The sequence below is a fragment of the Colossoma macropomum genome, unplaced genomic scaffold (assembly GCF_904425465.1).
Source record: "Colossoma macropomum unplaced genomic scaffold, Colossoma_macropomum, whole genome shotgun sequence".
Classification (NCBI taxonomy): domain Eukaryota; kingdom Metazoa; phylum Chordata; class Actinopteri; order Characiformes; family Serrasalmidae; genus Colossoma; species Colossoma macropomum.
This window is the reverse complement of record NW_023495254.1, coordinates 1229035-1256138: the sequence shown is the minus strand read 5'-3', so window position 1 is coordinate 1256138 and position 27104 is coordinate 1229035. Positions and strand designations below refer to the sequence as shown.

The 27104-nt window shown below is 38.8% G+C and overlaps 3 protein-coding genes across 7 annotated transcripts in view; 1 reads left to right on the top strand and 2 right to left on the bottom strand.

The window, feature by feature from the left end:
- Window positions 1-3809, bottom strand: part of pdlim7 (PDZ and LIM domain 7) — a 72515-nt gene extending 68706 nt beyond the window's left edge. The window contains exon 1 of the mRNA XM_036561534.1: window positions 3643-3809. Within this exon, the coding sequence (XP_036417427.1) occupies window positions 3643-3672 (30 nt within the window). The 5' untranslated portion in view covers window positions 3673-3809. The remainder of the gene's footprint in view (window positions 1-3642) is intronic.
- Window positions 3810-6453: 2644 nt separating this feature from the next.
- Window positions 6454-19954, top strand: cltb (clathrin, light chain B). 5 transcript variants are annotated; one of them, XM_036561489.1, is made up of 6 exons: window positions 6454-6841; window positions 8872-8921; window positions 9179-9296; window positions 10504-10615; window positions 13220-13273; window positions 16615-19954. In XM_036561489.1, exons 1-6 carry the CDS (start codon window positions 6703-6705, stop codon window positions 16784-16786), a joined length of 645 nt encoding a protein of 214 aa, XP_036417382.1. In that variant the 5' UTR covers window positions 6454-6702; the 3' UTR covers window positions 16787-19954. The 5 variants fall into 5 exon arrangements, with proteins under 5 accessions (XP_036417382.1, XP_036417380.1, XP_036417381.1 ...); XM_036561487.1 differs by having other exon boundaries at window positions 8821-8921; XM_036561488.1 differs by lacking the exon at window positions 13220-13273 and adding an exon at window positions 11036-11056 and having other exon boundaries at window positions 8821-8921.
- An 857-nt stretch (window positions 19955-20811) lies between these two features.
- higd2a (HIG1 hypoxia inducible domain family, member 2A) lies at window positions 20812-25157 on the bottom strand. The gene is made up of 2 exons (XM_036561492.1): window positions 24945-25157; window positions 20812-21279 (listed from the first exon to the last, which is right to left on the bottom strand). Exons 1-2 carry the CDS (start codon window positions 25129-25131, stop codon window positions 21113-21115), a joined length of 354 nt encoding a protein of 117 aa, XP_036417385.1. The 5' UTR covers window positions 25132-25157; the 3' UTR covers window positions 20812-21112.
- Between the last annotated feature and the right edge of the window lie 1947 nt (window positions 25158-27104).

Genomic DNA, 27104 nt, shown 5'->3' with positions numbered 1-27104 from the left:
GTGAGAGCACTGGCGATGGGAAAAAGAGTCGGACCCTCGAACTGCTGGCAAAAATGCTGTTCCCCTCCTGCCCCCCCTTGCTAGTGACAGGGGTAAGGCTCTACGTCTCTCCCCACTCCACAGGCTATATAAGGAATGTAAAACTACACCAAACTATTTCAGCCCAACACCCACATGAGTCACGCACGGAGAGAGAGAGGGAGAGCGAGGGGAGAGAAAACACTGACTTCTCCACATTTTCTGGCTCCAGAAAGAACATTTAAACCAATAAATAGTCACAGAGAGACGTCCAAAAAGAGGACGTGGAGAAGGGTGAGCGAACATTCCTCCCAGTGTGAGTAACGTGCATTTCAGAGGACGCTGCTAAACCACCATCAGGGAGGGGATAAAAAGAGACACCCTAAGAACTATTTCCAGCAGGGAGCCAATGCTGTAGTATACAGTAGTCAAACCCTAAGGCCCTGATCAGGAACTGCCAAGTCAGCCACATCCAGAGTTGTCATTATTAATCGATTAAAATCAACTGCATGATTAAAAAAATGAATTGATTAAGATCTACATACTCAATCAGCTTAGAGATTACTTTGCAATTTGAATTATAAACACTTTATAAAGCCGTGTTTGGCAGCCTGAAGATTCTCCACAAGGAGCTATTAGCACTCAGATTATGCTTGGGCATCACTGAAAGAGAGGAAACCCACACCAGCTGGAATTCATGAATGTGCATGTGTTTATAGCTACAGATTACTCAACTGATTGTCACAATTATCACTACATTACTTAATTACTAATATAAGTGATACTGAAAGTTACCCCATTCCAATGCTGAGAGAGCAGTTATTGAGTTTTGTACATGTTAATGGCAACATTAGAAAGATTTATGTTAATTATACTCTCAGAAATAAAAGGTATGAAATGGTCACTGGGGCAGTACCCCTCTTGTCACTATGGTGGTACCTTCAAAGGTACATCTCAGTACCTTTAGTCAAGGAACATAACTGTACCATAATCCACTGAAATTACATTTTCTGAGTTGTGTTCACTCCACACACCACGTCTCATCTCCAGGTTTTTATTTTATTGTTCTGCTATAAAACAATAGGTTATGAAAAGATACAAACATGTATTTTTCACTTGGGGAAAAAAACTTATTTTAGGTGCACAGTTGAGAGTACATTTGCATTGTTTGTACCTTGACGAATGAAAAATGTACCTGCACAGTACCATCAATTCTAAAAGTGCAGGGTGTCTTAACAAAAAAAAAAAAAAACAAAAAAAAAACAGATATTAAGAAACTGATCTGATGTTTTTTGCCATAACCTTTCATATATTTTGTGATTATACCTCTTGTTCAGTTTCTAGGCTTAAGCTTGTTTCTTCAAATGTGGCACTGTTGTGCTGGTGCACAGTGGCAGTTTCATAACTTGTTAGCCAATTTCAGTGAAACTTCTAGGATGACACTTAACATTTCTGCATAATTCAATGCTGAAGATGTGAACACAGTCAGAGTGGTGACAGGAAATATTGTCATCTTACTTACTATTTAATGCAACCAGTGAACCTACACATCATCTGAGCTTTTATACAAAAGGCTGAAATAGTGGTATATTACCCTGCATCATGAATGGCTGCAAAAAGCACATTTCTCAGGCATCAGTCAATGTATTTGCAGCTTATTTAGGGATTAAACCTTTTGGACATCTGGTTCCCATGAACAATTCTGACTTTGTGAACTTTTCTGGAACACAGCTCAAACCACTCTGAACGACTCCGTTTACAACCTAACAATGTAATTAGGCAGAAATGTTGAACAATCTGTGGAAATTCCCATTAAAAAAATGACCCCACATATCCCACACTGTGAAAACATCTCCAAATATTGCATTATTTTTCACTTTCTCACCCACCCTAGCTGCAGTCTCATGGCTGGGTCAGTCTTGAAAGCATCTAATTGTTGCTTTTGTTGACTGGCACTTTAAGAGCCATGCCCAATCTCTGGTGGCCACTTCTAATGTTCCCTTTATAACCAAACCACTGCTCACTTCACTGTAGTTCAGTACCAATAGTTTAAAGCAGAAATGTCATATTCCAGCCAAGAACACTATCACACTTACAAAGAAATAGTCAGAAAAGACTCAAACAAACATAAGATTCCTTCAAAATGAAATGCTGCCAAAAGAAAAAGCTTGTAACTGTAAATAAGCAGCAGAAACTCACGAAGGCACTAAAACTGTCCGGTGGAAACTGGAGAATGGCAAGGTTCACATGGGTATGGCAAAGTATAGGCTGCAATTCCCCCAGTCAAACCTATTCCTACACACTTAAAGATGGTTCTTCAAGGGTTCTTTAGTGAAGGCAATGGTCTATTTAGAACCATAAGTTCTACATAGGACCATGTCATGCTTAAATAGTTCTTTAGATTGATGGTGAATGTGTTGTATATTGTTCTAATTAATTTGCACCAAAAAGGGTAACTCTACTGTTTCAAGCTTGACATTATAACTGTAGCAGAACCCTTTTTTGGTGCTATACAGAACCAACACATTCTCCATCAATCTGAAGAATGATTTAAGCATGTAAGTAGTTCTTTGGTTCTGTATAGAACCACTAACACTCCGTGTCTTTAGTAAAGAACCATCTTTTTAAGAGTGTACACATTGAAAGGTGGTTCTTTAATAAAAGGTGATAGTTCTATATTTCCACTTTTCATGCTTAAATGGTTCTGTATATATGTTTTTGTTTTTTGTTTTTTTTTTTTATGTTTCTACATGGCACCAAAAAGTGTTCTTCTATTCTTACAAGTTTGACATCATAACAACTGCAGAACACTTTGGTGCTACAAAGAACCATATTCTCCATCAGTCTGAAGAACCATTTCACCATGCAGAGAAGCACTTAAGCATGAAATGGTTATATATAGAACTCAGGTTTCTAAGTAGGGCCATTGCCTTTCCTAAAGAACCCTTGAAGAACCATCTTTAAGTGTGTAGTTCTCTTTCTTGTGGCAACACACAAGCAAATCTGAACCCCAAACAGCTTCATACTGTTTATATAGTAAACTATAAGCGTCAGGAAACGTACATCCAGGTAAGTTACCTCAGTACATGTCGAGGTTTCAGCTAAAGAGAACGGTTTTGCTGGCTGACAAAACTGCAACGTCCCAAAAAAACAAATGAAGGCAACATAATGACACGTTGGCTGCCAAGAATAATGACAATGAAGCGTAATTAAGCGTAATTAAGCGTAATGACCACTTAGAAAAAAAAAAGTCTCAGACTTTAACAGCTCTCCAGCGAGTTACTTGTGAACTCATAGCACAGAAAGGCTGCAGCTGCAGCCTATGAATGAAACTGTTAATGAATGGCGAAACCTATAATCTTCCCCAAAATGAGTTTTTGAGGAAAAAAACTTAAGGAATGCCGAGTTACTCAGACCGTAGAAACCACAGCATTAGCCAAGTTCAACCGGTAAAGGGACCTCAAGCAAGAAAATAACGACTTTTAACGGACCAGCGTTACGGAAAATTGACGTTTAATTTGAATTCCTCAATTAGTTTTACAAGCAGTTTAGACACCTCAGCTCGTGTTAACTTCAAACCTGATAACACCCTTGAGTAGAAGAGCTCGAGAGCTGTATAATTACCTCCTGTGTGCCTTTCGTATCTCCAGACATTGTAAAAAGCCTTTTTTGTGCGGATTCTGTGAGCTCGGGAACGAATAACAGGCCGACTGCAAACCGAAGACTTGCGGAGTTTGCGTTAGTTACTCCTCTCAGCAGCGACCGTCTCCCCCTCTTGGATTTCTTTTTAGTAGGAGTCGGGTGCTACGTCATTCATCACGTGGGAAAAGTGACGCAGCGTCTTGGGGAACCGTATTTTTTTCTCCCACCCGTATTCAGTCATTCCCCGCCTATGTATGCTGGGATTGGCTAATAGTTCAGACTCCTGCGTTCCGATTGGCTAGAAGTTCGTGTTCGCTATTGATGGATGACACATCAGCCAATCCCAGCGCAGGGGGCGGGGTTTTAGGAATACGGGTGAGGAAAACTGAGGTGTGTCATGTACCTTGATGCAACGAAATTTTATAGCCATGCTGGTACATGACTGAGTCTATGGGTGGAGGGACAGACAGATTGAATTTAATGATCCCCAAAATGAAATCGGGGGCAGATTTTCATTTGTTCTTTGATCATATGGCTTGTGTCCAGGTTTTATGTGAAGAAAATACCCAAAAAATAACATTTATGTATTACTTTTTTTTTTTAATATGTACACTTACTCATGCCTTTCTGACAGCCTATTGTATTTTTTTCATTTGTACACCTCTGTGAACGGTTGCTTAACAATGAACTATTAGAAATACCTCAATTATATAGTGTTCTTGCTGCCATTGCGTCTTAAGATTTTTTTAAAGGGCCACTGTATCCTAACTGATTCTTGTGTCCTATTTTGTCCCCTCTGAGGTCCACTTGTGGTTTTATTTCCAAAAACAGTCTTAATTCATATTTACACAACCATTTTCCAACCTCTCTTTATCCCTTAGAATAAATCATGCTGATGTTGCTGTGGTTTTAAGGAGCATGCCAACGATCTTTTAAAATCTCTGCATAATTCAATGAGATGTAAACAAAGTTATTCAGAGTGGTTTGATGTGAAAATGCTCATTGTGGAAAACCTTAATGTTTTGGGTATCTGACAGGATATTTGCATATTTATATATCCGGTGTAGGTAAAAATAATGTGTGGCCACACCATATTAGCACGTGAGAACGAGATCCTAATGCATGTCCACAACTTAGTAAGGTGTGGGAGCGAGATAATTAAGTCATTGCCACAGTTTAGTAAGGTGCGGGAACGAGGTTATGCCTTATTAAGCTGTGGTCAAGGCTTAATTATCTCATTTCCACGCCTTACTAAGTCATGGCCACACATTAGGATCTCGTTCCCACGCCTTACTAAGCCATGGCCATGCATTATTTTTATTTATACGTGATGTCACCAGCAGGGCTCCGTATGCAATAATTTTCTATGAGGGAGATTTTAGAGGCATTCAACATTCCGGACGTCTGGTTCCTATCACCACCACTGTGTGCAATTCTGACTGAAGTTTCTCTATAACGGTGCACTGCACATCAAACCACTCTGAGTGACTGTGTTTACATCATTAAGTAGACATTTTGAAGAATTGGTGGAATTTCTCTTTAGGACTGATATATGCAAATGATCAAGATTCTGATTGGCTGCCCTGTACGCCTCATTCAAAAAGCAGTCTGGGTTGTTTTTTTGAAATGTTTACTACCTCAAACTCTTTTATTTAAAAAAAGTGAGCAAAATTCAGCTCTTTAAAGGTTTTTCATAGATCTGTCACAAAGCAACATACAGAAAGCAAAAGGTAGACCAAGCATGAGACAGCACATAGCACAAGAACGATACACTTCCTCACTGAATGGTTCCAATATGACACATACAACTTGCTAGAAAATAGTGCTAAACACATCCAGTTATTGCTAAACAACAGCTTTACACAGCCACCACAGTATCATCTGAGGTGCACACGGCTCTGTCACAAACTAATTATAGGGGAATTCCACTAGAATGTCTGCATTACTGAATCATTAAGAAGTAATCAAAGTCATTCAGAGTGGTTTGGTGTGGAATGCTCTGTTCTAGAAAACCTAAGTCATATTCAGTTAGAGTGGTGGTGCTAGAAACCAGATGTCCAAAGTGTTTAATGTCTCTAAAAACTCCTTCAAACAGACTTATTAGGTGAACCACTGTTGACCAGATAATGCAATGTAGACAAACTCATCAACTCTTTACAGTGGTGGTGATAGGAAGCAGAAGTCACATGTCTACAACTCAGAAATAACCATTTTATTTACTATCCAAAACCACCAGTGAACCTACACTTGTCTTCTGAGTTTTTAAATGTAAAGTTGATAACAATAAAATAGTGGTAAATCTGAGAAAGAACTTTATTTTTTTTTTTTACCTGCAAAAACCTCTCTGCCATGAATCAATTGAAGATATATATTTTAGGCCAACATATATCTCAAATCTACTGTAAATTAATGTCTCAGGAATCAGGCATTTCGTGTAATAACTTCCTGTGAGGGAGCTTTTAAAGGCATTTAACTTTCCAGACGTCTTGCTCCTGAACAATTTTGACTCTGTGAGTTTCTCTAGAACGGAGCATTTCACACCGAAGCACTCTGAATGACTTTGTTTACAGCCTAATCACTTAATTATGTGGAGCTTTTTTTATCGGTGGAATTCTCCTTTAGTGATTTAATGAAGAATTTTGAAAAATCGGTGGAATTCCCCTTTGTGGAAGTGCAGTATACACACTCCTAAAGAGGACCGTGACTGTGTTTTACTCCGAAAACGTGTATGTTCACCAGCGCCCAGCAGATGGAGACACACTGCCACAAATAGACAGTGTGAGTTACATTTGCTCCTCAGTCTTTCTTCCACCGAGTTCTGACCTCAGGTCCCTTCAGCACGTCCGACTGTTTGTTTTTCTGGACAATAGTGCCAATCTAAACCCGACCTGACCTTGTTTTGGAGTCTGGATTAATTCAGAAGAGAACAGAAGAGTGTAAAGCTGGTTTTCTGAGCAAAAATAAAAAAGCCACAGCTGGACCAAAACATTTCCAGTCGAGTTCTCTGGAAAAAAGCAGGTGTTCACTCTCTCTCCGCTGAAGATGGCCGACGCCTTCGGGTTCTCCGACTTCTCGAACGGCGCCGAGGCCGAGGAGGACCCGGCCGCAGCCTTCCTGGCGCAGCAGCAGAGCGAGATCGCCGTCATCGAGAACGAGGCGGACGGGCTCGGAGTGGCCGAAGGCAGGTCGACTTTATGGGGCATTAGCTTAGCCAGTTAGCTTAGCGTTCTGGAGCTTCACAAAGGCGCATCGCTGAACGAGGCTGAAGTTGGCTTCCTATTCGCCAGCTTCGTGTTCGAATTTCCCCGTTCCACCTTAAATGGTGCAGCAGTTACATTCTGCCCTCAGGCGCAAGAATGTAACTGCTGCACCATTTAAGGTGGAACGGGAAAATTCGAACAAGAAAGTGGTGATTACGAAGCTGGCTTAATTTAGTCAAACATAAATCTAGAATTAAATAAAACAGGTTTATATGAGTCTTCAGCGCGCCATGAATTAGTTTAATGAGATATACAAACGAAGATTTTCAGCAAACATCTCTACGTTCGTCATGTCAGTTGAGCTCGGTCAGTTAGCGTTAGCGAAGCTAGCCTGTTCTTGCTAAATAGCATCCAGCTGTTCCAAAGTCAGCTGCGGGAGCTGGATAGCCCCCCTAGCTAAGGAAAGCCACCCCAAATGGTGTAAAATAGACACACAGTTATGTTTTCTCATGATTTGTGAAATAGTGAAGTAATAAAAACCATAACATTTACCTTACGAAACTTGACTAACAGCTAGCTAATTAACGTCACTGCAGCATAGCAAACTTAGCTAGTTTACCGAGCTACTATAGCTAGCTGTCTTCTAATGAGCAAGCATTTAATGCTTCTCGTTTTCTGGATAATTATATGTCCACTCTGGGTTTACAGTATTTCTCTGGTACGTTAGTTTAGTGGAGTAAACATGATAATGCCGTGCTTTCTTGCTCTGAGTGCTTTATTTCAGTTGACGTATCTCAGTTAACTAGGTAACGTTAGCTCGTTAACGCTAAACAACGTCAGCTGTGGAAGCTGGACAGCTACCGAGCTCCCCACAACCAGCATCAATGGGTTATAACAGATACACAATTTAGTTTTCTGATAGTTTTCAAAGTGAGAATCAAGCAGATAAATTAGCTACCTGGCTAATGTAACGCTGTCTAGCTGGTTGACCTACAGCAGCTGTAGCTAAAGTAACAATTATGTCTGAACTGTCTGTCAAACCTCGGATAAAGTAGCTTCTCTTCTCGAGTTTTCCTGGTGGACTCCCGTTTCCGCCACTGGAGAAGAATATAGTCGTTTAGTGAGTCATAATAATGTAAAACGTTAGTATAATTATGATTTAGTATGTCATAATTATAACTTACTTTTTCGTAATTATGTCTTTCTCATAATTATGATTTGCTGTCTAATAATAATGACATTTTATCTGATAAGTGTGACTTAGTGTCCCATAATAATAACTGTTTCATAATAATTTCATTATGAGACAGTAAGTCATTACAATGAGATAATAAGTCATATTAATGTGAAAGTAAGTCATAATTATGAGAAAATGCCATAATTATGAGGGTGCCAAGTCATAATTATGAGATGTTAAGTCATGAGATAGCAAGTCTTAATCATTATTATGAGAAGTTAAGTCATAACTATTAGATATGAGGTCATAATTATGAGACTGATTCTCATTATTTTGAGATACTAAGTCGTTATCATAAGATACTAAATCATAATCATTTAAAGGAAGAAATGAGATACCATAGTCATTATTATGAGATGCCAAGTCATGAGGTTATAATTATGAGATTGAATTTCATTATTTTGAGATACTAAGTCATAATTGAGATGCTAGATCATGATTATTAGAAATGATCTAATTATGAGATAACAAGTCGAATTTATGACACACTAAGTCATGATTATGAGATTGAATCTCATTATTTTGAGATGGTAAGTCATAATTATGAGATTATAAGTCATTTCCCATTATTATGATTGATTAAATGGCTATATATTACTTTTTCTAGTGGTGGAAATGAGCTTTCATAGGACTCACGTACAGTCATAGCCAGACAGGATTGGCAGCATTCTTGTGATATCTGTAGTACTTCTGAGTGGTAAAGCTTTAAGTGTTGCTCAACAGGAACAGAAACTGTGGATTTTACAAGCTGCCCGTCGTCTTTTGTTGAAGCAGATGCATTTGGAGGAGCTCCCACCACAGCAGTAAACGGAGACATGTTTCAGGTGTGTGTAATAATGCTACTTTTTTTTTTTTTAATAACTGAGGTAAATGTCTACACGGTAGTGACTCTTGACAAATGCTTTTATTTTGTGAGTGGTTAAAACTGTATGGGTGTAAATCAGAAGGCACACTCCTTATTTTACTGTGTGAGGTTACTCAAACTGTGTTCAAACCCACACAATAGACATCCACTTCTATAGAAGCCACAATTAAACTCTGATGATTTTTTTACATTTTCTGATGATTGTGATCCCTTCAGGACTCCAATGGTGAAGCAGACAGCTATGCAGCCATCTCCCAGGTGGACCAGCAGAGGCAGGAGCCCGAAAGCTTGCGCAAGTGGCGTGAAGAACAGAAGACCCGGCTAGAGGAGCTGGGTAGGGGACTCAGCATTGAGTTTGTGTTACTTCATAGTATTCAAGCTGAACAAGAGCACTGTTAATGTACCAGTGCTGGTTTATTGTGTACACTGGCCTAGTTACACTGGTCTTCAAGTGTACAGCAGGTTTTAGTACAGAATTGAAGTTTGTACTGTGAAGAAGTTAAATTTCATTGTATAAACTGTAATTACTAAAGTAATAAGATGGTAACAGGTGATAGCACAAGTGTATGTGTACTTCAGTGTTGCGTACACATTGTGTTTTGTCCTGGTACCCTTTATTCATATGTGTCCACTTGAAAAACTCCTGGAAATGAAAACTAGTGTGTTAAGGCCGATTCACACTAGCTAAGGTTTTGTTTTTGGACAAAAAGAAACATGGAACCTTCACATCTTTTTTTTAAACACTCTGAGAATAAAAAATCAGATGGAAGAGAAAAGAAAATGGATCACCCGAGTGACAGCGATGGTTAATTTATGATTTTTCATTTATGTACGGCAACTAAAAGGTAGAGACACTGGGTACTCCCCAAATATTAATAATAATACATGACAGTGCATGAATAGGATATTAAAACTGCTATAAACAGTCGCTACGTTGTAATAAAGTACTTGCTGTCATCCTAGCCTTTCAGCTGTGGCCCACCATGTATTTTCTTCAACTGCATTTGTATAGTCATTGTGCATGTTGTATACATTTTTGTACAGTGCCACAAACAAGATGAGCTGTTCTGCCACCAAGAAAATGCATATTTGATTGGACTGAAACCATGACAGAGGAGCTCCGATTGTTCAGCCTGATTTTTAATGTGGCTGTACAACACAGAAAATTGAGTTCCACTTACAGATTTTACGTAGTGTTGCACTTGGTGTGAATAGAGTTGAATTAGGGTACATTGTTTAAGAGCAGTGTTCGTGAATCAGTTGGAGTCATTGCATATATAGTATTTGCCTGACATCTATCGTTATGTATAACATATAAAACTTGTCATGTTTTTTTAATAATTTAATTTCTTGGTCTGCTTCTCATCAGCTTTAATAAAATTTCTACAAAACTAAAGTAATTCGGAGGCATGCAATGATTAACAATATGTAATACGTCTTTTTCAGTTTTACTACTCCCGTACACCTCTAACAGGTTGATTAAGGTACTTTAGCTCCATATCAGGTCGGCAAGACTTAGTTGTTTGGTTTTCACTCTGTAGATTCGGCCTCTAAAGCTGCAGAAGCCGAATGGAAGGAGAAGGCAAAGAAGGAGCTGGAGGACTGGCACTTGCACCAGCAAGAGCAAATGGAAAAGAATAAAACCAACAACAGGTATTTCTCCCCATCTACACATCTGTTCCATACGTCAGTGAAACTCAGTGATTTCAGGAAAGTAATTAAAATGTTATAAATGTGAAGAAGTGGAAATAATAGGAAAACAATATTAATATTCACCATTCCTTTTTTTCAGTGTGGTCAAAGCAGATTATTGGCTTATCATGAGTAATGAAAATGTAGTTGCCTGTAACAGTGTGTTTGATCACGCTGTTTATTATAGACCTTCATATAGGCGGAGTGTAGCACTGTTAGAGCATAACCTAAATGCTACAATGTATAGGCTATTTGCGTCACATATATGAGAAGTATGCAAAAAATGAAACTATCTCTCTTCACATGTGTGTAGTTAACCCACGCTGTCCTGGTACTTTCTCTTCAGTACTAATACCAGCCTTCTTTCATACTTTTCAACAGACTCTGTCCAAGTCTGGCACGGTATCAGATTCTTACTATCATTGTGTCTTTACTGTAGTGTTCCATGCACACTGAGAAGACTGTCTGAGGAACTTTGTCTATACAAGATTACTTGATTAACGTTTTCATGCTAGCGTTCTGGACCCATCTTAAATATTTGGACTAAATTGTGACTAACAAATCACCAACCAGGGTTTTTTTCTCATGTATTTCTGCATAATTAAATGGTTAAGATGTAAATAAAGTCATTCAGAGTGGTTTGATATGAAATGCTCTGTTCTTTTAGAAACGTTGAGTCAGAATTGGCAGAATTGACATCTAAAGAGCTAAACGCCTCTAAAAGCCACATCACAGAAAATTGTTAGATGAAATGGTTACAAATGTGTTTGATGCCTAAGGCTACGTTCACATTACCAGGCTGAAGTGGCACAAATCTGATTTTTTTGTCATAATGTGACTCAGATCTGATGTTTTTTTAGAGCTGTGTGGACACGCAAATCTGATCTTTTCAAATCCGACCTGAGCCACTTTCATATGTGGTCCTAGATCAGATACCTATCAGATTTGTCGCCGTGCAACCTCAGTGTGACGCTCAGATCGGAATTCATGTGCTTTTTTCCTACTGCTTCATCATTCAGCGTTACTATGGCAGCAGCACCGAATAGAAGTTAAAGCCTGTAAACGGTGGAAACATCTCGCCTTTTTCGCCTTCGTCTCGCTCTAATAATGAAGCTGAAAGCTGATCAGAGTTAATTATCTTCACAGCAAAGCTTGTTCTGCTCGTTAGTTTGTTTGCTGATGATGATGATTCATTCACGTGATGTTACTGAGGATGTGCACGTGCGGGTAATTTCAGGGAGCTGGTTTGTTCCCATTTAATGACATTTGAATCATTTACGTAAACGAGTGTGAACCATCGTGTCAGAGAGATCAGATCTGAGCAAAAAATCGGATTTCAGCAATGAGGCTTGTAATGTGAACATAGCCTTAGACATTATTTTACAAGAGTTTTACAGTCAGATTTTGGCCTAAATATATTTTTTGATTCAGTTCTTGGCAGAGAGGCATGTGGAGGGCTTTGTGAATCAAAGTAGTTCCCAAAGAAAACATGATTTTGCCATCATCAGTGTTATGATATAACACTATCAGAAGACACAGGTAGGTTCAGTAGCCAAGTGGCTATATTTGCATTATACGCCGTGGCCTCTGGTTCCTGTCATCACTGTTGTGAACAGTTCGGACTCTCATTTCTCCACAATGCACCATTTTACATCAAAACACTTTTTTGACTTTGTTTACATATAAACAGAAAATAAGTATGCAGTGGTTCTGAAAAATTGGCTCCCATTTAAGAGATGTCTTGAGGACAGATACTAATGTTTTTGCTGCTAAATCAGTTTGTAACAGTGCATGGTTATGTCATGGAGTCTAGGGCTGGCCCACATAATTTGATAATTTGAATACAAATTGTTTCGAAGCAAAATGATGTCTTTTGGCCAAAGTGCATTGCTTGCTGAACTGCGTCATTTGTTTGGAGACCCCTTGCCTGTAAATACTTCACGAAGCGGACCTCTAGCAGTACTAAGAGGCACATCGAATTCTTCTTAGTGTGTGTGTGTGTGTGTGTGTGTGTGTGTGTGTGTGTGTGTGTATATATATATATATATATATATATATATATATATATATATATATATATATAATACAACAGCATGTCTGGCAGTTTCGTTTAGACCTGTTATCATTTATAGTGTTCTGCATCTACGTGACTCATAAAAGCTGTTTTTGAAGAAGACGGCCTCAATAGTAACATACAGCTGGGCTTCAACCTCAATGTTAGTACACTGTTGCCACTTAAAATTATGGTTGTTTATGATACATAAACTTTGTTTTTAAGGGTGATTTTGTGTATTCGAGTGTTTCCTCAGAAATATAAAGCTGTTTGGGCCAGCTCTAGAAGAATCACTTATGAACAAATTCTTGTCATTTCTTAATTAATATTTCTCACAGCCTCACTATCACAGTCTTCTTGGTGTCATGAGAAAGTTGCTGATGGTTTCTGACGCCTTTTTAACATCTTGTTCTTGTGCTTAACAGCTTGTGTGAGATTGACTCTCTACCCCCTGCCCTCTCTCAATGTCTCTCTCTTTTTTTCCTGTCTTCTTTTGCCTACTTGCATACTAGGATCGCTGATAAGGCTTTCTACAAACAGCCCAACTCTGATGTGATAGGCTTTGTGTATGTTCACAGTCACATTATCCTCAAACTCTCGTACGGGACAAATCACAAACGAAAGGACATCATACAATCCCTCCTGTAAATGAAACAGAATACGGCTTTCACTATTGACTTTTCTCAGTGCTGAGTGCACGAGTAGTGAGAAGTTGATAGTGACGGTCAGCATCTAGAGTCAGATCACTTGCTGAGTGTGATGTCTTCCAGCAGACAGTAACAGTAAATAGTGATTATTAATATGTTATGTGCTGAATGTGCATGTCTACATCTGCAGGGTTATTGATCATTGTAATTCAGTGTGGTCATCCGTTAAAAGGAACTGTAAATACAACCCCATTTCCAAAAAAGTTGGCACGCTGTGCAGAATGTAAATAAAAACAAAATGCAATGATATGCAAATCATGTAAACCATATTGTTGTAGGAAAATAGTACAAAGACAACATATCAAATGTGAAACTGAGAAATTTTTGAAAAATATATGCCCATTTTGAATTTGATACCAACAACACGTTCCAAAAAAGTTGGGACAGGGGCATGTTTACCACTGTGCTTCATCACCTCTTCTTTTAACAACACTCTATAAGTGTTTGGGAACTGAGGAGGCACTGCTGTAGTTTTAAAAGTGAAATGTTTTCCCGTTCTTGTTTGTCATAGGATTTTAGCTGCTCAACAGTTCAGGGTCTCCTTTGTCGTATTTTTCATTTCATGACCCAAGTTTTCAGTGGTGACAGGTCTGGACTGAGGCAGGCCAGTTTAGCTCCTGGACTCTTTTAATACGGAGCAATGCTGTTGTAATACATGCAGAATGTGGTTTGTCATTGTCTTGCTGAAATAATCAAGGCCTTCCCTGAAAAAGAGGTTGTTTGAGTGGCAGCATATGTTGCCAAAACATATATATGTCATTGAGCATTAATGGTGCCTTCACAGATGTGCAGGTCACCCATGCTATGTGCACTAATGCACCCCTATACCATCATGGAGCCCAGAGGACACAGTGTCCATGATTTCCAAAAAGAATTTCAAATGTTGATTTGTTGGACCACAGGACACTTTTCCACTTCCCCTCAGTCCATTTTAAGTGAGCCTGGGCCCAGAGAAGGTGGCAGCATTTCTGGATCCTGTTTATATGTGTTTTTTTTCTTTGCGTTTAAGTTTTAACTTGCATTTCTGGATGCAGCGACGAACTGTTTTCATAGACATTGCAGTTCTGCTGTTTTATGTTGAGAAATGTTATTCCTTTTTAACTTTTTAACTATTAACTTTCTGAGATGCTCTTTTTATGCCCAGTGATGTTACTGACCTGTTGCCAATTAACCACAAGGTGTTTAAGCATTAAACAACTTAACCAGCCTTTTGTTGCCCCTCTTTTAACTTTTTTGGAACGTGTTGTTGGCATCAAATTCAAAATGGGCAAATATTTTTCAAAAAACAGAAACATTTCTCAGTTTAAATGGGTTTAAATGATTTTGCACATCATTGCATTTGGGATTTATTTACATTCTGCACAGCATCCAACTTTTTCGGTACTTCATCAGTCATTTCTGTCATCGTTATTCCTTTTTCATACTCTCCTCACAGTGGGAGAGTTTTTTGTGGTCATGTGCTTGGAAAGGAATTGACCTATTCATGCTCCACCCACAAATCTGCTCTTTCATAGCAGCTCTTGCCAGGTTGGACATGATTTAAGGAACGTCGGAAAAATCCCTAATCAAACTAATGAGAAACTTTAGTGCACAACTCAATTTATGAAAACCTACTGTCGTATGCAAAACATTAGGCACCGCTGGTCAAATGACATGTATTGTTGATTTAAGTTAACACATCTTCTACAGAGAACACACCTCTACACATTTAATGCACAATTACTGTTTATGGACTGACGTTAACTTATTAAGCAGTGTTTCCTCTAGGAGTTTTTTCAGCAGAGGTGCAGGCCCACAATCCAAAACTCCAAAAACATTTATTGAAGTAACGTTACTGGAATTAGGATTCACTGAGTTTGCTAACATTAATGTTAGGTTAGCTGGACCATTATTTTTCTATATATTAGTAATGATAGTAGTAGTAGTGGTAGTAGTAGTAATAATAGTAAAAAAAAAAAGTAATAATAATAATAACAACAATTTGTTGGCCATGAACATCAGCAAAGAATAACATTACACAAATAACAAAATCCATTCTCCATTTGGTGTATCCTTGGTTTCAAATTAAAAGTCCTCTATAGACTTTTATAATTGAGACTTCTTGACATTTCACAAAATTCTGCAAAAGTGGTGGTAATAATTTTGCAGCGAGGAGTCGCCGCTGCAAAATATATATTGTGGAAACACTGTTAGGAACATAATGAAAGTTTTCACAGTACATTTAGTGTATTTATTCATTTTAAGTGATATTTATTTTGTATATATGTGCAAAGTCATGTGTTGTTGTTTTGTATGTAGTTGCTTTAGTTGGCTTTTGTTTTTGATTAATATGCTCAAAGCTCACCAACTTCAGCTGTTTTAACATTGCTAACATTTGCTGACAACATTATACTGCACTTACCATATATTATAGCCATTATGGTGAAAATGTGGAACATTTTTTAAAATAAAAATGCTATTCAGTAAATAATCTTTGTAGGAAGCACTGATCATCAATTCTAATGAGCGTGTTGATTTACAGCCAAATTGGCCCATTTTTATCACACTATTTGGGCTAAACGAACACATGAAACATATTAGCACATTTCTAGGTCTTTCTATTAGCTAAAGTTGCAGTGTAAATAACATTAATTGCTCTTTAATGGGCCAAACTACATTTGAAATTAAAATGGTAAGTCAGAGTCAGTATATTTCAATAACATGAATCATATTAAGTGCTACATTGAAAGAGAGGCAACTGGCTATTTACTCTGAGTCATGCATAATTATGCTGAGACTTTTATGGTCTAGGAATAGCAGCATTCAGATACAGCGCAAGTGCACTTACGCAGCTTACGCTGATTCCTGATTATGTTTGGAGCAAAAATTTGTTGTGTTAACGTTTCCATTGTTAGTGTCCTAATATAACCAAAAGCTAATGTCAGCTGCAGGTTAACACACTACCCACAAGCTAATGTGCTAGTCACGATACAATGATACAATACAGTATGTAGATTGTATTGTTACATCCCAGCTGTTTTGAGTTGTGCTGTAAGCTTGTCCAGCCTCACAACAATGTTGCGTTTTCTCAGTGGAACATTAACAGGTCAATTGCTTTTCCATTCCATTTCATGGCTTCTGTTGGCATGGCATGTATCCAGTGTTAGCTGCGAGCGGTTTCTGCTCTCTGTCCTAACATTTCTGCACTCCTGCCCCTGCAGAGCGTCCGAAGATGCCTTTCTGAAGGAGTGCGATGACGACAGTCCCGGCTCCGAGTGGGAGAAAGTGGCCCGGCTGTGCGACTTCAACCCCAAGACGAGCCGCCAGACTAAAGACGTGTCCCGAATGCGGTCCGTCCTCATTTCTCTCAAACAAACGCCTCTGGTCCGCTAAGACCTCGTCCCTCTGCTGCATCTCGCCTTTTTCTCCCTCTCCCTCTCGCACTTTACTTTAGTACGATTAAACACACTAATTATTTGGATTTTGTTTTTAACAGCGTCACTCAAGATGTATGATATATTTAAACATTGGGCCTGTTTCACCCCATCGTTTCTACTGTATCAAAAACAACAACAAAAAAAAGCCTTTTCCCACGTTTTTCCAAGTTTGCCTGTTTTTATAATAGAAGGAATGATTGTGCCTCCAGTGTAGGGAAGTAGAGGATTGTTAAAAGGAAAAACTGTAGCTGAAACTGCAGTGCAGTGGTTTGTCCTTCCAGGTTGGTGTGATGTTTGATGATTGTCGTCTTTAGTGGTGTGACCCTCAGGCCACCACGGAGCGTTATGTCTCTGCTTTGGTTATAGCAGTTCTCTCCAGCTGGGAGAACTTCACAGAGCAGGATTTCTTGGTTAACCAGATAACTTAAGCCTGGAGTCAAGCCTGTCCAGAAGGAAAAGGGGTAAAGGATATTTGGACAGTCCTGACTTTGGGCTCAGAATTCTTGTTTTGTCAAATCCCCCTCCCCAAGCCACACTTATCTACCTGATTCCTTGAGACTTCATGCAGGGTGACCAGACGCTCGAGACGCTTCCGCCTCTCGAGTCATTTTGTTACAAAGGCACAGATTTAGAAGTTGACACCTTTCATAAAGCAAGTTTGTTTCCAAAAAAGAAAAATCCTGTCCTTCTGTTGTTTCATGACCAGCATTCTGGGGCCTTTCTCACAAAGCACGTTTAACTTAGGGTTCCTGACTAAATGCCAGCTTCAAAAAAACAATCACGTTTCTATCATTTTACAACTTTGTTTTTTAATACAGGTTGCGATACTCCGACTATGAGTAATCAGCAAGTGTGTACGCTTAAAAGTGTGATGTTTAAATCATATGAAACAAGTGGCTTATTTTCGAAGATTGAAAGAAACATCATACCAAGTTGGTATGTACAAATAAAAGAATTTTTAAATGATAAAAAGCAGTTAATAGTAGCTTTATATTCTACATTTCTTTTGCTAAAATGCATTGTTTTTCATGTCATCGACAACACAGGCATCACAAAGAAATCAAAAATGAGCCAAAACGTCTGTCGTAGAGCTGTTTATGATCCGAAATCCAAAACTTAAGCTGCTGTAAAGCAGGTTAGGTATACAGTCGCCGTGGTGATGTAGCCTGGTAAGAAGTGATCCATCCACTGTCATGAAAATCCAAGGTTAGATTGAACTAAGCCTAAAGTTAGCTGGTTAATAGAGAACTCCTGCTTTGTGAGACAGTCCCCTTGGCTGGTATTGTGTGTTTTTATTAGTGATGCATCGATACCAATTTTTTAAGACCAAGTACGAGTACATGCTTTTAAGCACTTGCCGAGACCAATTCCGATACTGTACTGAGGACCGTACTTAAGTAGTTGTTGGTTTAAATGAAATTAAATTAAATTCCAACGGTAAAATCATTAAAATCTGGCTGGTTTTAAATGAAGTGCATTGGCTAGATATGCTATGAGCAGCGTTGCAGTGGCTTTCGTTCTGTGTCAGAAAAGCGCTTCTGTACAGCTGTAAGTAAAGTACATTTCATAGTTTTGATCCTCATCTGTCTCTTTCAACGAATGTAGCACAGCGACAGCAGTTGTTGGAGTCTTTTGTTTGGCTGGTTGAGCTGTAGTTTAATGTCCTCTGAAGCCACATGTACACTGTGTGTGTACTAGACTTATGTCACATGGTATCAGTTTGTATCGGCTGTTGATATCGGTGCATTTTATGAATACAAGTAAGATTAAATGACCGCAGTATCGGGCCAATCCCCGGTACCAGTATTGGTTTCGATGCATCCCTAGTTTTCGTTTAATTAATCTTGCTTCATTGTGTGTAAAGAGGGATTTCCGTTACAGAATTACAGCACAACTTTCTTTTTCCCATGCTATTTTGACAAAAGCAACATTTATCTTACAAATATTTAACAGTGCAAGTTAACAAATTCCAAACCTTTATTTCTTTATTTATTGGTGGTCTTGTTTATACAATTAACCTACTGTATATTGGTTATATTCCTATGATTGAGCTGTAGCAGGTTTGACTTGGCTTAATTAGTAAATCCATCTCATCACATTTGAGATGTAATTAGTTTGGCATGTGTTAAAAGTGTTACTGATGTTGCCCTTCGTTATCATTCTTTATCTTACAGCTTTGAGGCCTTTTTACGATGACAGATTGAATACTGTTACTTGCCTTTCGATTTACCAGTTCTGTTGCACAGTACGACAGATTGTGGTTGACTGGCTGCCAAAGAGTCCATCAGTATGTCCATGCTTGACTATTCTATCTTGACAGTTTTCCAGACATGGGCTAGTTAAAGGGGAGTTCCACCAATTTTTCACCAATATGTAAGCAAAGTCTTTCAGGGTGATTAGATGTAGTTCTCTGTAGAGAAACCTACCAGTTGTTAACGGTGGTGGTAGAAACCAGGGGTTGTGATGTCTACAACACAAATCTAGCTATTATATTTGCTATCTAAGATGACCAGTTGAGTGTTTTGTTTTAAATTGATAATAGTAAAAGTGGCAAAGTATTATTTGGCCTTACACAGACCCTGTATGTACCTCTCCATCATGAATATATATTAAAAAAAATACGTTTTACACCAAAACCATGTCATACTATAATGAAACAGTATCTCAGGCATCAGGCAGCGTATTCATAACTGTTTCTTTCTGTGTTTGGTCCTTATTATTATGAACAGTGAGCGTCTCTAAAACAGAGCATTTCACATCAAATACATTTATAGATACAATAATTTACCTTTGTACGTCTTAATGGTTCAGTTAGGTTCAACTGTTTTTACAGGTGGTGGAATTCCCCTTTAAAATTAGGCCTCAGCTACCAAGCAGTTATGATGGAAAAGACACCTTTAATATATGCTTAATCTGTGTCTGGACAGTCATGAGTTTTCTCCTCAGTTACTGACTAGAGGCTGTTTATCACTTTCAGTAGACAGTAGTTCATAGTTTTTCCAGGAATTGTAATGAACGCCTTTCTGAAATGTTCTTATCTGCATATGAAGATGTGCTGTTGGGCTTAGAAATAAAGACCATGCAATACTGAAATGTACAACTCAATAAAAAAAAAGGAACTTTTCAGTTGTTGAGACTGTTATTTCAGACTTGCTTCCAGGGCCAGTGACAAAGAAGAGATTTAAAAATTAAAGTTTGAGAACATCTGAATTAAAAAAAAAAAATGTTTCTGCAAGAATTGAATGTTTTATAGCATTTTTAATGGTATAAATCTAATAGTGTCATCAGTTTTACCACCAGAAAATGTCAGGTGGTGCAGCCACACATTACTTACAAATATTGTTTTAAAGTCATTTATGAAAACATGCTTTCATTCTTGAACTAGTCTTGTTTAAAATTAATAAACATTATTCTAATAATGTTTTTAATGGTTTCCTGGAGTCACACCACATGACTTGATATACTGAGTTAGCCTGGCCATCACTCAAAAGGACAGTTTTTTTATGTGTGAAAGGAGTACTGACCTTGGCATTGCACCATGAAGGTCACTTGGAGTCTTCAGCAGTGCAAAACCCTGAGCACTCTTTCTTTACAGAATTTCATAATACAAGTCCTTTGTTTTCGCTTGTGCCGCATGACATTTAAGGGACACAGAATTTACAGGCAAAACTTAGCAGTTCCTTGAACACTTTTTGCAACTGTGTTTCACTATTCAGCAACGAGTGGTTTTAAAGCACTCAAACATAAAATCACACCAAACTATTTTATATAACAGAACTTTAACAGTTTAATTTATCTTCACATCTGGTCGGATGGTCGCACCACCTGATGTTTCATTTTAATTATGATGCATTTAACATGTCACAAGAGGTATTGTAGGATCATATGATATTTATAAAATAATTTTTTAAGCAAATAATAAGCTTGGACACAAAAAAAGCATGTAATATCATTGGCCATCCCAACACATGGAAAAAACAGTCCAGCCTTAAACCTCTTTAATATTAAAGTATTCTCAGACATTGCATATGATACATAACAGCACTGTCTCAGATGTAGAAATATATCTGAGACACAACAATACATAAAAAAACTAACATTTGATATTATTATAACATAACACATCTCTAACTGCCCGAGATAAATGCTTCAACTAAAGACACCCAAATCAAAAAATAAAATAAAGGTGAATTTGTAACCAGTCCGCAGCTGTTACTCAGGTAAGGCTCTTTTCAGAGGGAGTATATGGGTGTGGTTCTTTTCGCCCTTTGCCCCGCATCTCTCATTGTTTGGGTTTGAGTGCTGCCGCCGCCACGCCCACTATAATGGCGACAACTGTAAATCCTTGGGCGAAGATACGTGTCCGCATGAGCATCTGGGACTGGCGGGTTTTGCCCTGTTTGAAGGCTCGGAGACCGTACATCAGCGCCCCCGCCGTCCCCAAGCAACCTGCAGAACCAAACACAGACATTAAATTAATTTAGAAAAAAAAAATACCAGCATTGTGGCCTTCTTGATCTAATAGTCATCACTGATTTGTCTAAATTTCTGCATAATTCAATCATTGAGATGTAAACAAAGAGCATGCACTGACTCAGATCTTCTTCACAGCGATGGTGTTGGGAACCAGGGGTTAACACAAATATAGCCATTTTAATAGCTACTGACCTGTGAATCAACATGCATCTTTGTGTAATTTTAATAATAAACCTGAAAATATTGCTTTTATTTAGGGACTATTTTGCTGTACAGCATCCAGAATGTATCTCTCTGCCATGAAAATGCCAAAATCTTCTCAAAACTATCATAAAACAATGTCTCAGACATCAGGCAACATATTCATAACCATTTCATGTAATAACTTTCTGTGAGGGAGCTTTTAGAGGTGGACGTCTGGTTCCTATCACCACCATTGTGAACAATTCTGACCCAGTAAGGCTTCTCTAGAACAGAACATTTCACACCAAACCACTTACTTTGTTTACATGTTAACCATTTCATTATGCACAAATTCTGAGACCTTGGTGGAAGTTCCCTTTAAAGTGATAGTGTAGCTAAATATCAAATATACACAATATTCTCTCTTTTGCTTCTTCAGTTTAGCACTGGAGCTACAAGACTAATGTAGCGTGAAAGCAACAGAAGATTAGACTTAGACTTTTGGCCTAACTATCGCTTTAAGGATCCCAGTATCTTGGTTTTCCCTACAGCAGTCTCTTTCAACACACAGGTCCAAGTCAAATCTCGCTGCTCTCAGGTCAAACTGCCTGGTGGTATGTTCTTTTTAAACAGTCATTTCCTGTTCCTGTTCGGGTTTATTTTTTGAGTCCCAGCTGGACTTTAGGGGGGTCCTGATACTCATCGCAGAACCCTCTTGGGGGTCCGGGGAGGGGAGCAAAGGTTTAGGGACAAACTGTTCTGATGCCTGTTGGTGTTCACAGTCCCACGGCCTCCAGGACCAACAGAGCACATACTGGATCTGCTGGGAGCCTTAAAAGGAGAATTCTACCCTATTTTCCAAAATTTCTACACAATTCAGTCACTAAGATGTAAATAAAGACTTCCAGAGCAGTTTGATGTGAAATGTTCTAGAGAAATTTATAGAATCCGAGTCTCTCACAGTGTTTCTCAGGGTGCCTCTAAAATCTCCATCACCGAAGTTGTAGTAGTTGTGAATTCACTGCTTGATACCTGAGACATTGTTCTGAGGGTTTTGGACCAAAATATTTTTTTACTTTTTTAAATGAATGACAGAAAAGTGCATGCAGGCAAAACAGCAACCAAAGAAAATCATTATGGAGACTAGAAGGTGAAAGTTTAAGTTGGCTTGACAAAGCCGTTGCTATGAAATCCTAGGTGGTTGTTAAGGTGTAGCTAGGGCATTGCTATGTTATTCTAAGTGGTTGCTAAGGTGCTACTAGACTACTGCCATTGCCATGGTCTCCCAAGTGGTTATATATATATATACATATATGTGTGTGTGTGTGTGTGTGTGTGTGGTAGTATGTGTATGAGTCTGTATGTGATGTCACAGTCTCTCCCACTGCCTTTTATAGACATTGTTTGGGGCAGTGAATTTTCACAATATCTGGCCATTCAGTTTCAGGCTGTATGAAAACCAGAGCAAACTATTTCCATATAGGCTCTATGATTCTGCAATGTTTTGTCACTGTAGCTCAAAACCCACGATCCAGAAAAATTGGCTGGCTTGACCAATCCAACTTAGTGTTTTTATGGTTTATTAATTTGCCCTCCGTTCATTGTTTAACTTAATTATATATCATAACTAAGGGCGGCATGGTGGCGCAGTGGCTAGTTTGCCTGTTCTCCCCGTGTCTGCGTGGGTTTCCTCCGGGTACTCCGGTTTCCTCCCACAGTCCAAAAACATGCAGTCAGGCCAATTGGACATGCTAAAATTGCCCCTAGGTGTGAGTGAGTGTGTGAATGTGTATGTCTGTCTGTCTGTCTGCCCTGTGATGGACTGGCGACCTGTCCAGGGTGTATCCTGCCTTTCGCCCAGTGACAGCTGGGATAGGCTCCAGCACCCCACCGCGACCCAGAAGGATAAGCGGTTTAGATGATGGACGGATATATCATAACTCAGAAGGCACAATTAGGTTCACTGGTGGATGTGGATGCTAAATGACTATATGTGGCTATATTTGCACTGTAGACCTTGCGACCCCTGGTTCCTATCATTACTACTGTGAAGAAATACAAATCAGTAGGCTTCTCTATAACAAACCACTTCAAATCAAACCACTTTGAATGACTTCGTGAATAAATCATCCACTAAACTATGTAGAAATTTTGAAAAAATGATGGTATTCCCCTTTAAACAGACTTTTTGACTAGAAAGTGAGACATCGAAAGTGGCTTACTTATCCCACTAGCATTCTTTCTCATCTGATTCAGCCTGAAACCTTTTCCTTTCAAAGATTACAAAACAATGATGTGCAAAAAACTCCAACACCTGACACTTCAGTGGAGCTGATAAAGCAGGTAGAGCAGCCCGAAAAAAAGTTGGCCTTTCACTCCATTCTTTGTTACTGACAAGTCCATCTATGGAGACTCTGGTCTGTTGTTTTGCTCTGTAAAGCACATCTATTGTTCTCCGGACCTTTAGGGCCCATTGGCTGCGTATCAAAGGCAATTTCCAGATGTTTTTCGTCTGACAGGCTGTTTATTTCATACACTATTCTGTACCATATGAGGCTGAAGGTGGCTTCATATTCGCCAGCAGCTAATTCAAATTTTCTGTTCCACCTTAAATACTGAAACAATTACACTCTGTAAATGCAGCACCATTTAAGGTAGAATGGAAAATTCAGTTAAAGGGGAATTCCACCAATTTTTCAAACTTTCTATATAATTCAGTGGTTGAGACATAAACAAAGTCATTCAGAGTGGTTTGATGCGAAATAGTTCATTTGTGGAGAAACTTGCCCAACCAGATTTCTTTACAGTGGTGGTGATGGGAACCAGGGGTCGCAATGTCTACGACACAAATACAGCCAATTTATTTACTATCCAAAACTAATGACAAGTGAACATACACATCCTAAGTATTTTACATAATGATGACAATGGTAATATAGTGGAAAATCTGAGTTTACTGTGGGGACTTTTTGCCTTAGAACCCCCTTAATGTGTCCCTCCACCATGAATGGCTTAAAATAAATGGATGTAGCTTTCAGAGGCATTCAACTCTTCAGACCTCTGGTTCCCATCACCACCACTGTGAACCATTCTGACTCGGCTAGTTTCTCTAGAACGGAACATTTCACACGAAACCACTCCGAATGACTTTGTTTACGGCGCAACCATTCAATTATGTAGAAATTTTGAAAAATTGGTGGAGTTCCCCTTTAAAAAGCCATAGGAAGCTTTGAGCGGTTATTTAAGAAGAAGAGCAGCGCCGCTGACTCTGTTAAAGGTCATACAGGTTTATGACAGCTGGTCAACAAGAAATGAAGCCAAACACCAGAGCTTTAAAATGGAGAAAGGGGGTAAAATAAAGCTTCACTATGCAAAAAAAAATACAGAATAATAATATGATATAATAATACACAATAACTCTCCAGCGACTTGTGTAACTGAGTTACGTCACTCACCGATGGGGACGAAGGGGTTTTCTTTGGTCTTGCGGATGAATTTGTCCTGAAAGCTTTCCTCTCTGGCCCGGGGCAGCGGGGTGAAGCCCTCTATGGCTGGGGGGCTGTGCGGGTCGAAGGCTGCGGCCCCGGGGTGCGCTGACCCGGCCGCCCGCTCCTCATGCACTGCGCTCGGCGCCACTGCCATACTTCAGCCGCTGCTGCTGCTGCTTCTGCTACTGAAACAACAACTGCGCTGAACACTCATCAACACTGCATACCGCCCCCTACAGGACTGTAGGCCCGCGGAGCGGCCCTGACTTCTACCTACAAAATAAAAATAATGACACAGAGCCCCGAGGGCGAAATGGTGAGAATTCTTTAATACGTTGTAGCCACTAATTAATATTGAGGCCTCGAGTTACTATAGTGAGGCCACAATTTACTATGCTGAGGCTACGAATTACTATATTGAAGCCACACTTTACTATACTGAGGCCATGAATTACTACATTCAGGCCACAATTCTCTATATTGAGGCCACAAATTATTATGTTGAGGCCGTGAGTTATTATACCGAGGCCACAAATTACTATATTAAGGCCACGACTTACTATATTGACACAATTCACTATATTAAGGCCACAAATTATTATATTGAGGCTGCAAATTAATATACTGAGGCCACAAATTACTTTATTAAGGTCATGACTTACTAAAGTGAGGCCACAAATTACTATGTTGAGGCCACTAATTACTATATTGAGGCCACATTTTACTATATTGAGGCCACATTTTACTATATTGAGGCCACAAATTACTATATAAAGGCCAAAGCTTACTATAGTGAGGCCACGATGTACTATGTTTAGGCCACAAGTTACTATATTGAGGCCACATTTTACTATACTGCAGCCACAAATTACTATATTGAGGCCAAAAATTACCACATTGAGGCCACAATTTATTATGCTGAGGCCACTTTTTACTATATTGAGGCCACTAATTACTATATTGAGGCCACATTTTACTAAACCGAGGCCACAAATTACTATATTGAGGCCACAATTCACTATATCAAGGCACAAATTATTATACTGAGGCCTCAAGTTACTATACAGAGGCCACAAATTACTAAAGACCATGACTTACTATAGTGAGGCCACTAATTACTATATTGAGGCCACATATTATTATACTGAGGCCACAAATGACTATATTGAAGAGTTTGATAGTGTATACAAACATTGTTAAAGATGCTCCCCTGTTTCCCCTCCACTCTTCCCCATTTTGAATTAATTGTTTTTGTGATGTCACAAATATCAAGACATGTATATTTATCCGCCAATACAGCATACAGCAGTTTAGCCCCGCCCATTATCAGTGAAGCTATATGGGTTGTTTTAGATTAGACATTATAAAGGAGCAGAAAGTTCACTGGTTGGAAAATAAATTAGACACCTTGTAAATCTTAACAGAGCATCTGTTTACAGGGAAAGTCCCGCCTTCAGCTTCAGCCAGTTGGCTTGTTGGTAAAGCTACAAAGCAGGAAAAGCAGGGTCTTGTATTACTGGAAATAACTGCCCGGAGGAGTCGCCAAGATGAACAGACTTTCCTCTGAGGACTTTGATCTGATTGTTTTTTGAATGAGACACAGTTTATAAAAGCAAATCATAACAGAGCTCATTTACATGTATCAGTCTTAAAGGCTCAGTGACAAAAACTGTTTAATTCTAAGGGATAAAGAGAGGTACATTACAAAGAGAGGGACATTAAACACATCAGTGGATGTAACTGTCATGGAAATTGAAATGCAAGAAAAATCTACAGAATATGGGCTCTTTAAAATTTTACTAAACAAGCACGAGAAGTGATGAAGACAGCCTTTTGATGCAGAAACAGCCAACAGGAAACAATCATTCTTTGTCGTTTTAACAATTATATTTTGTGAAAATAAAAAAAAAAAACTGTAGTTTAAACTGTAAATTAACTCTATTAATCTACAGTTGTTTTTGGCTTTACAGTTAGATTTTGTGCAGTTACAGTTTTACAGGCTCAGCTTTTACAGGCTGAGACAAGTTTGTGACATCGTAAGGTTAAGAGAAAAATTAATAGAATTCTTTACAACATTTATCTTAACTTTTGTAAGTTTGAAGTTAAGGGTTAAAAAAAACACATTTA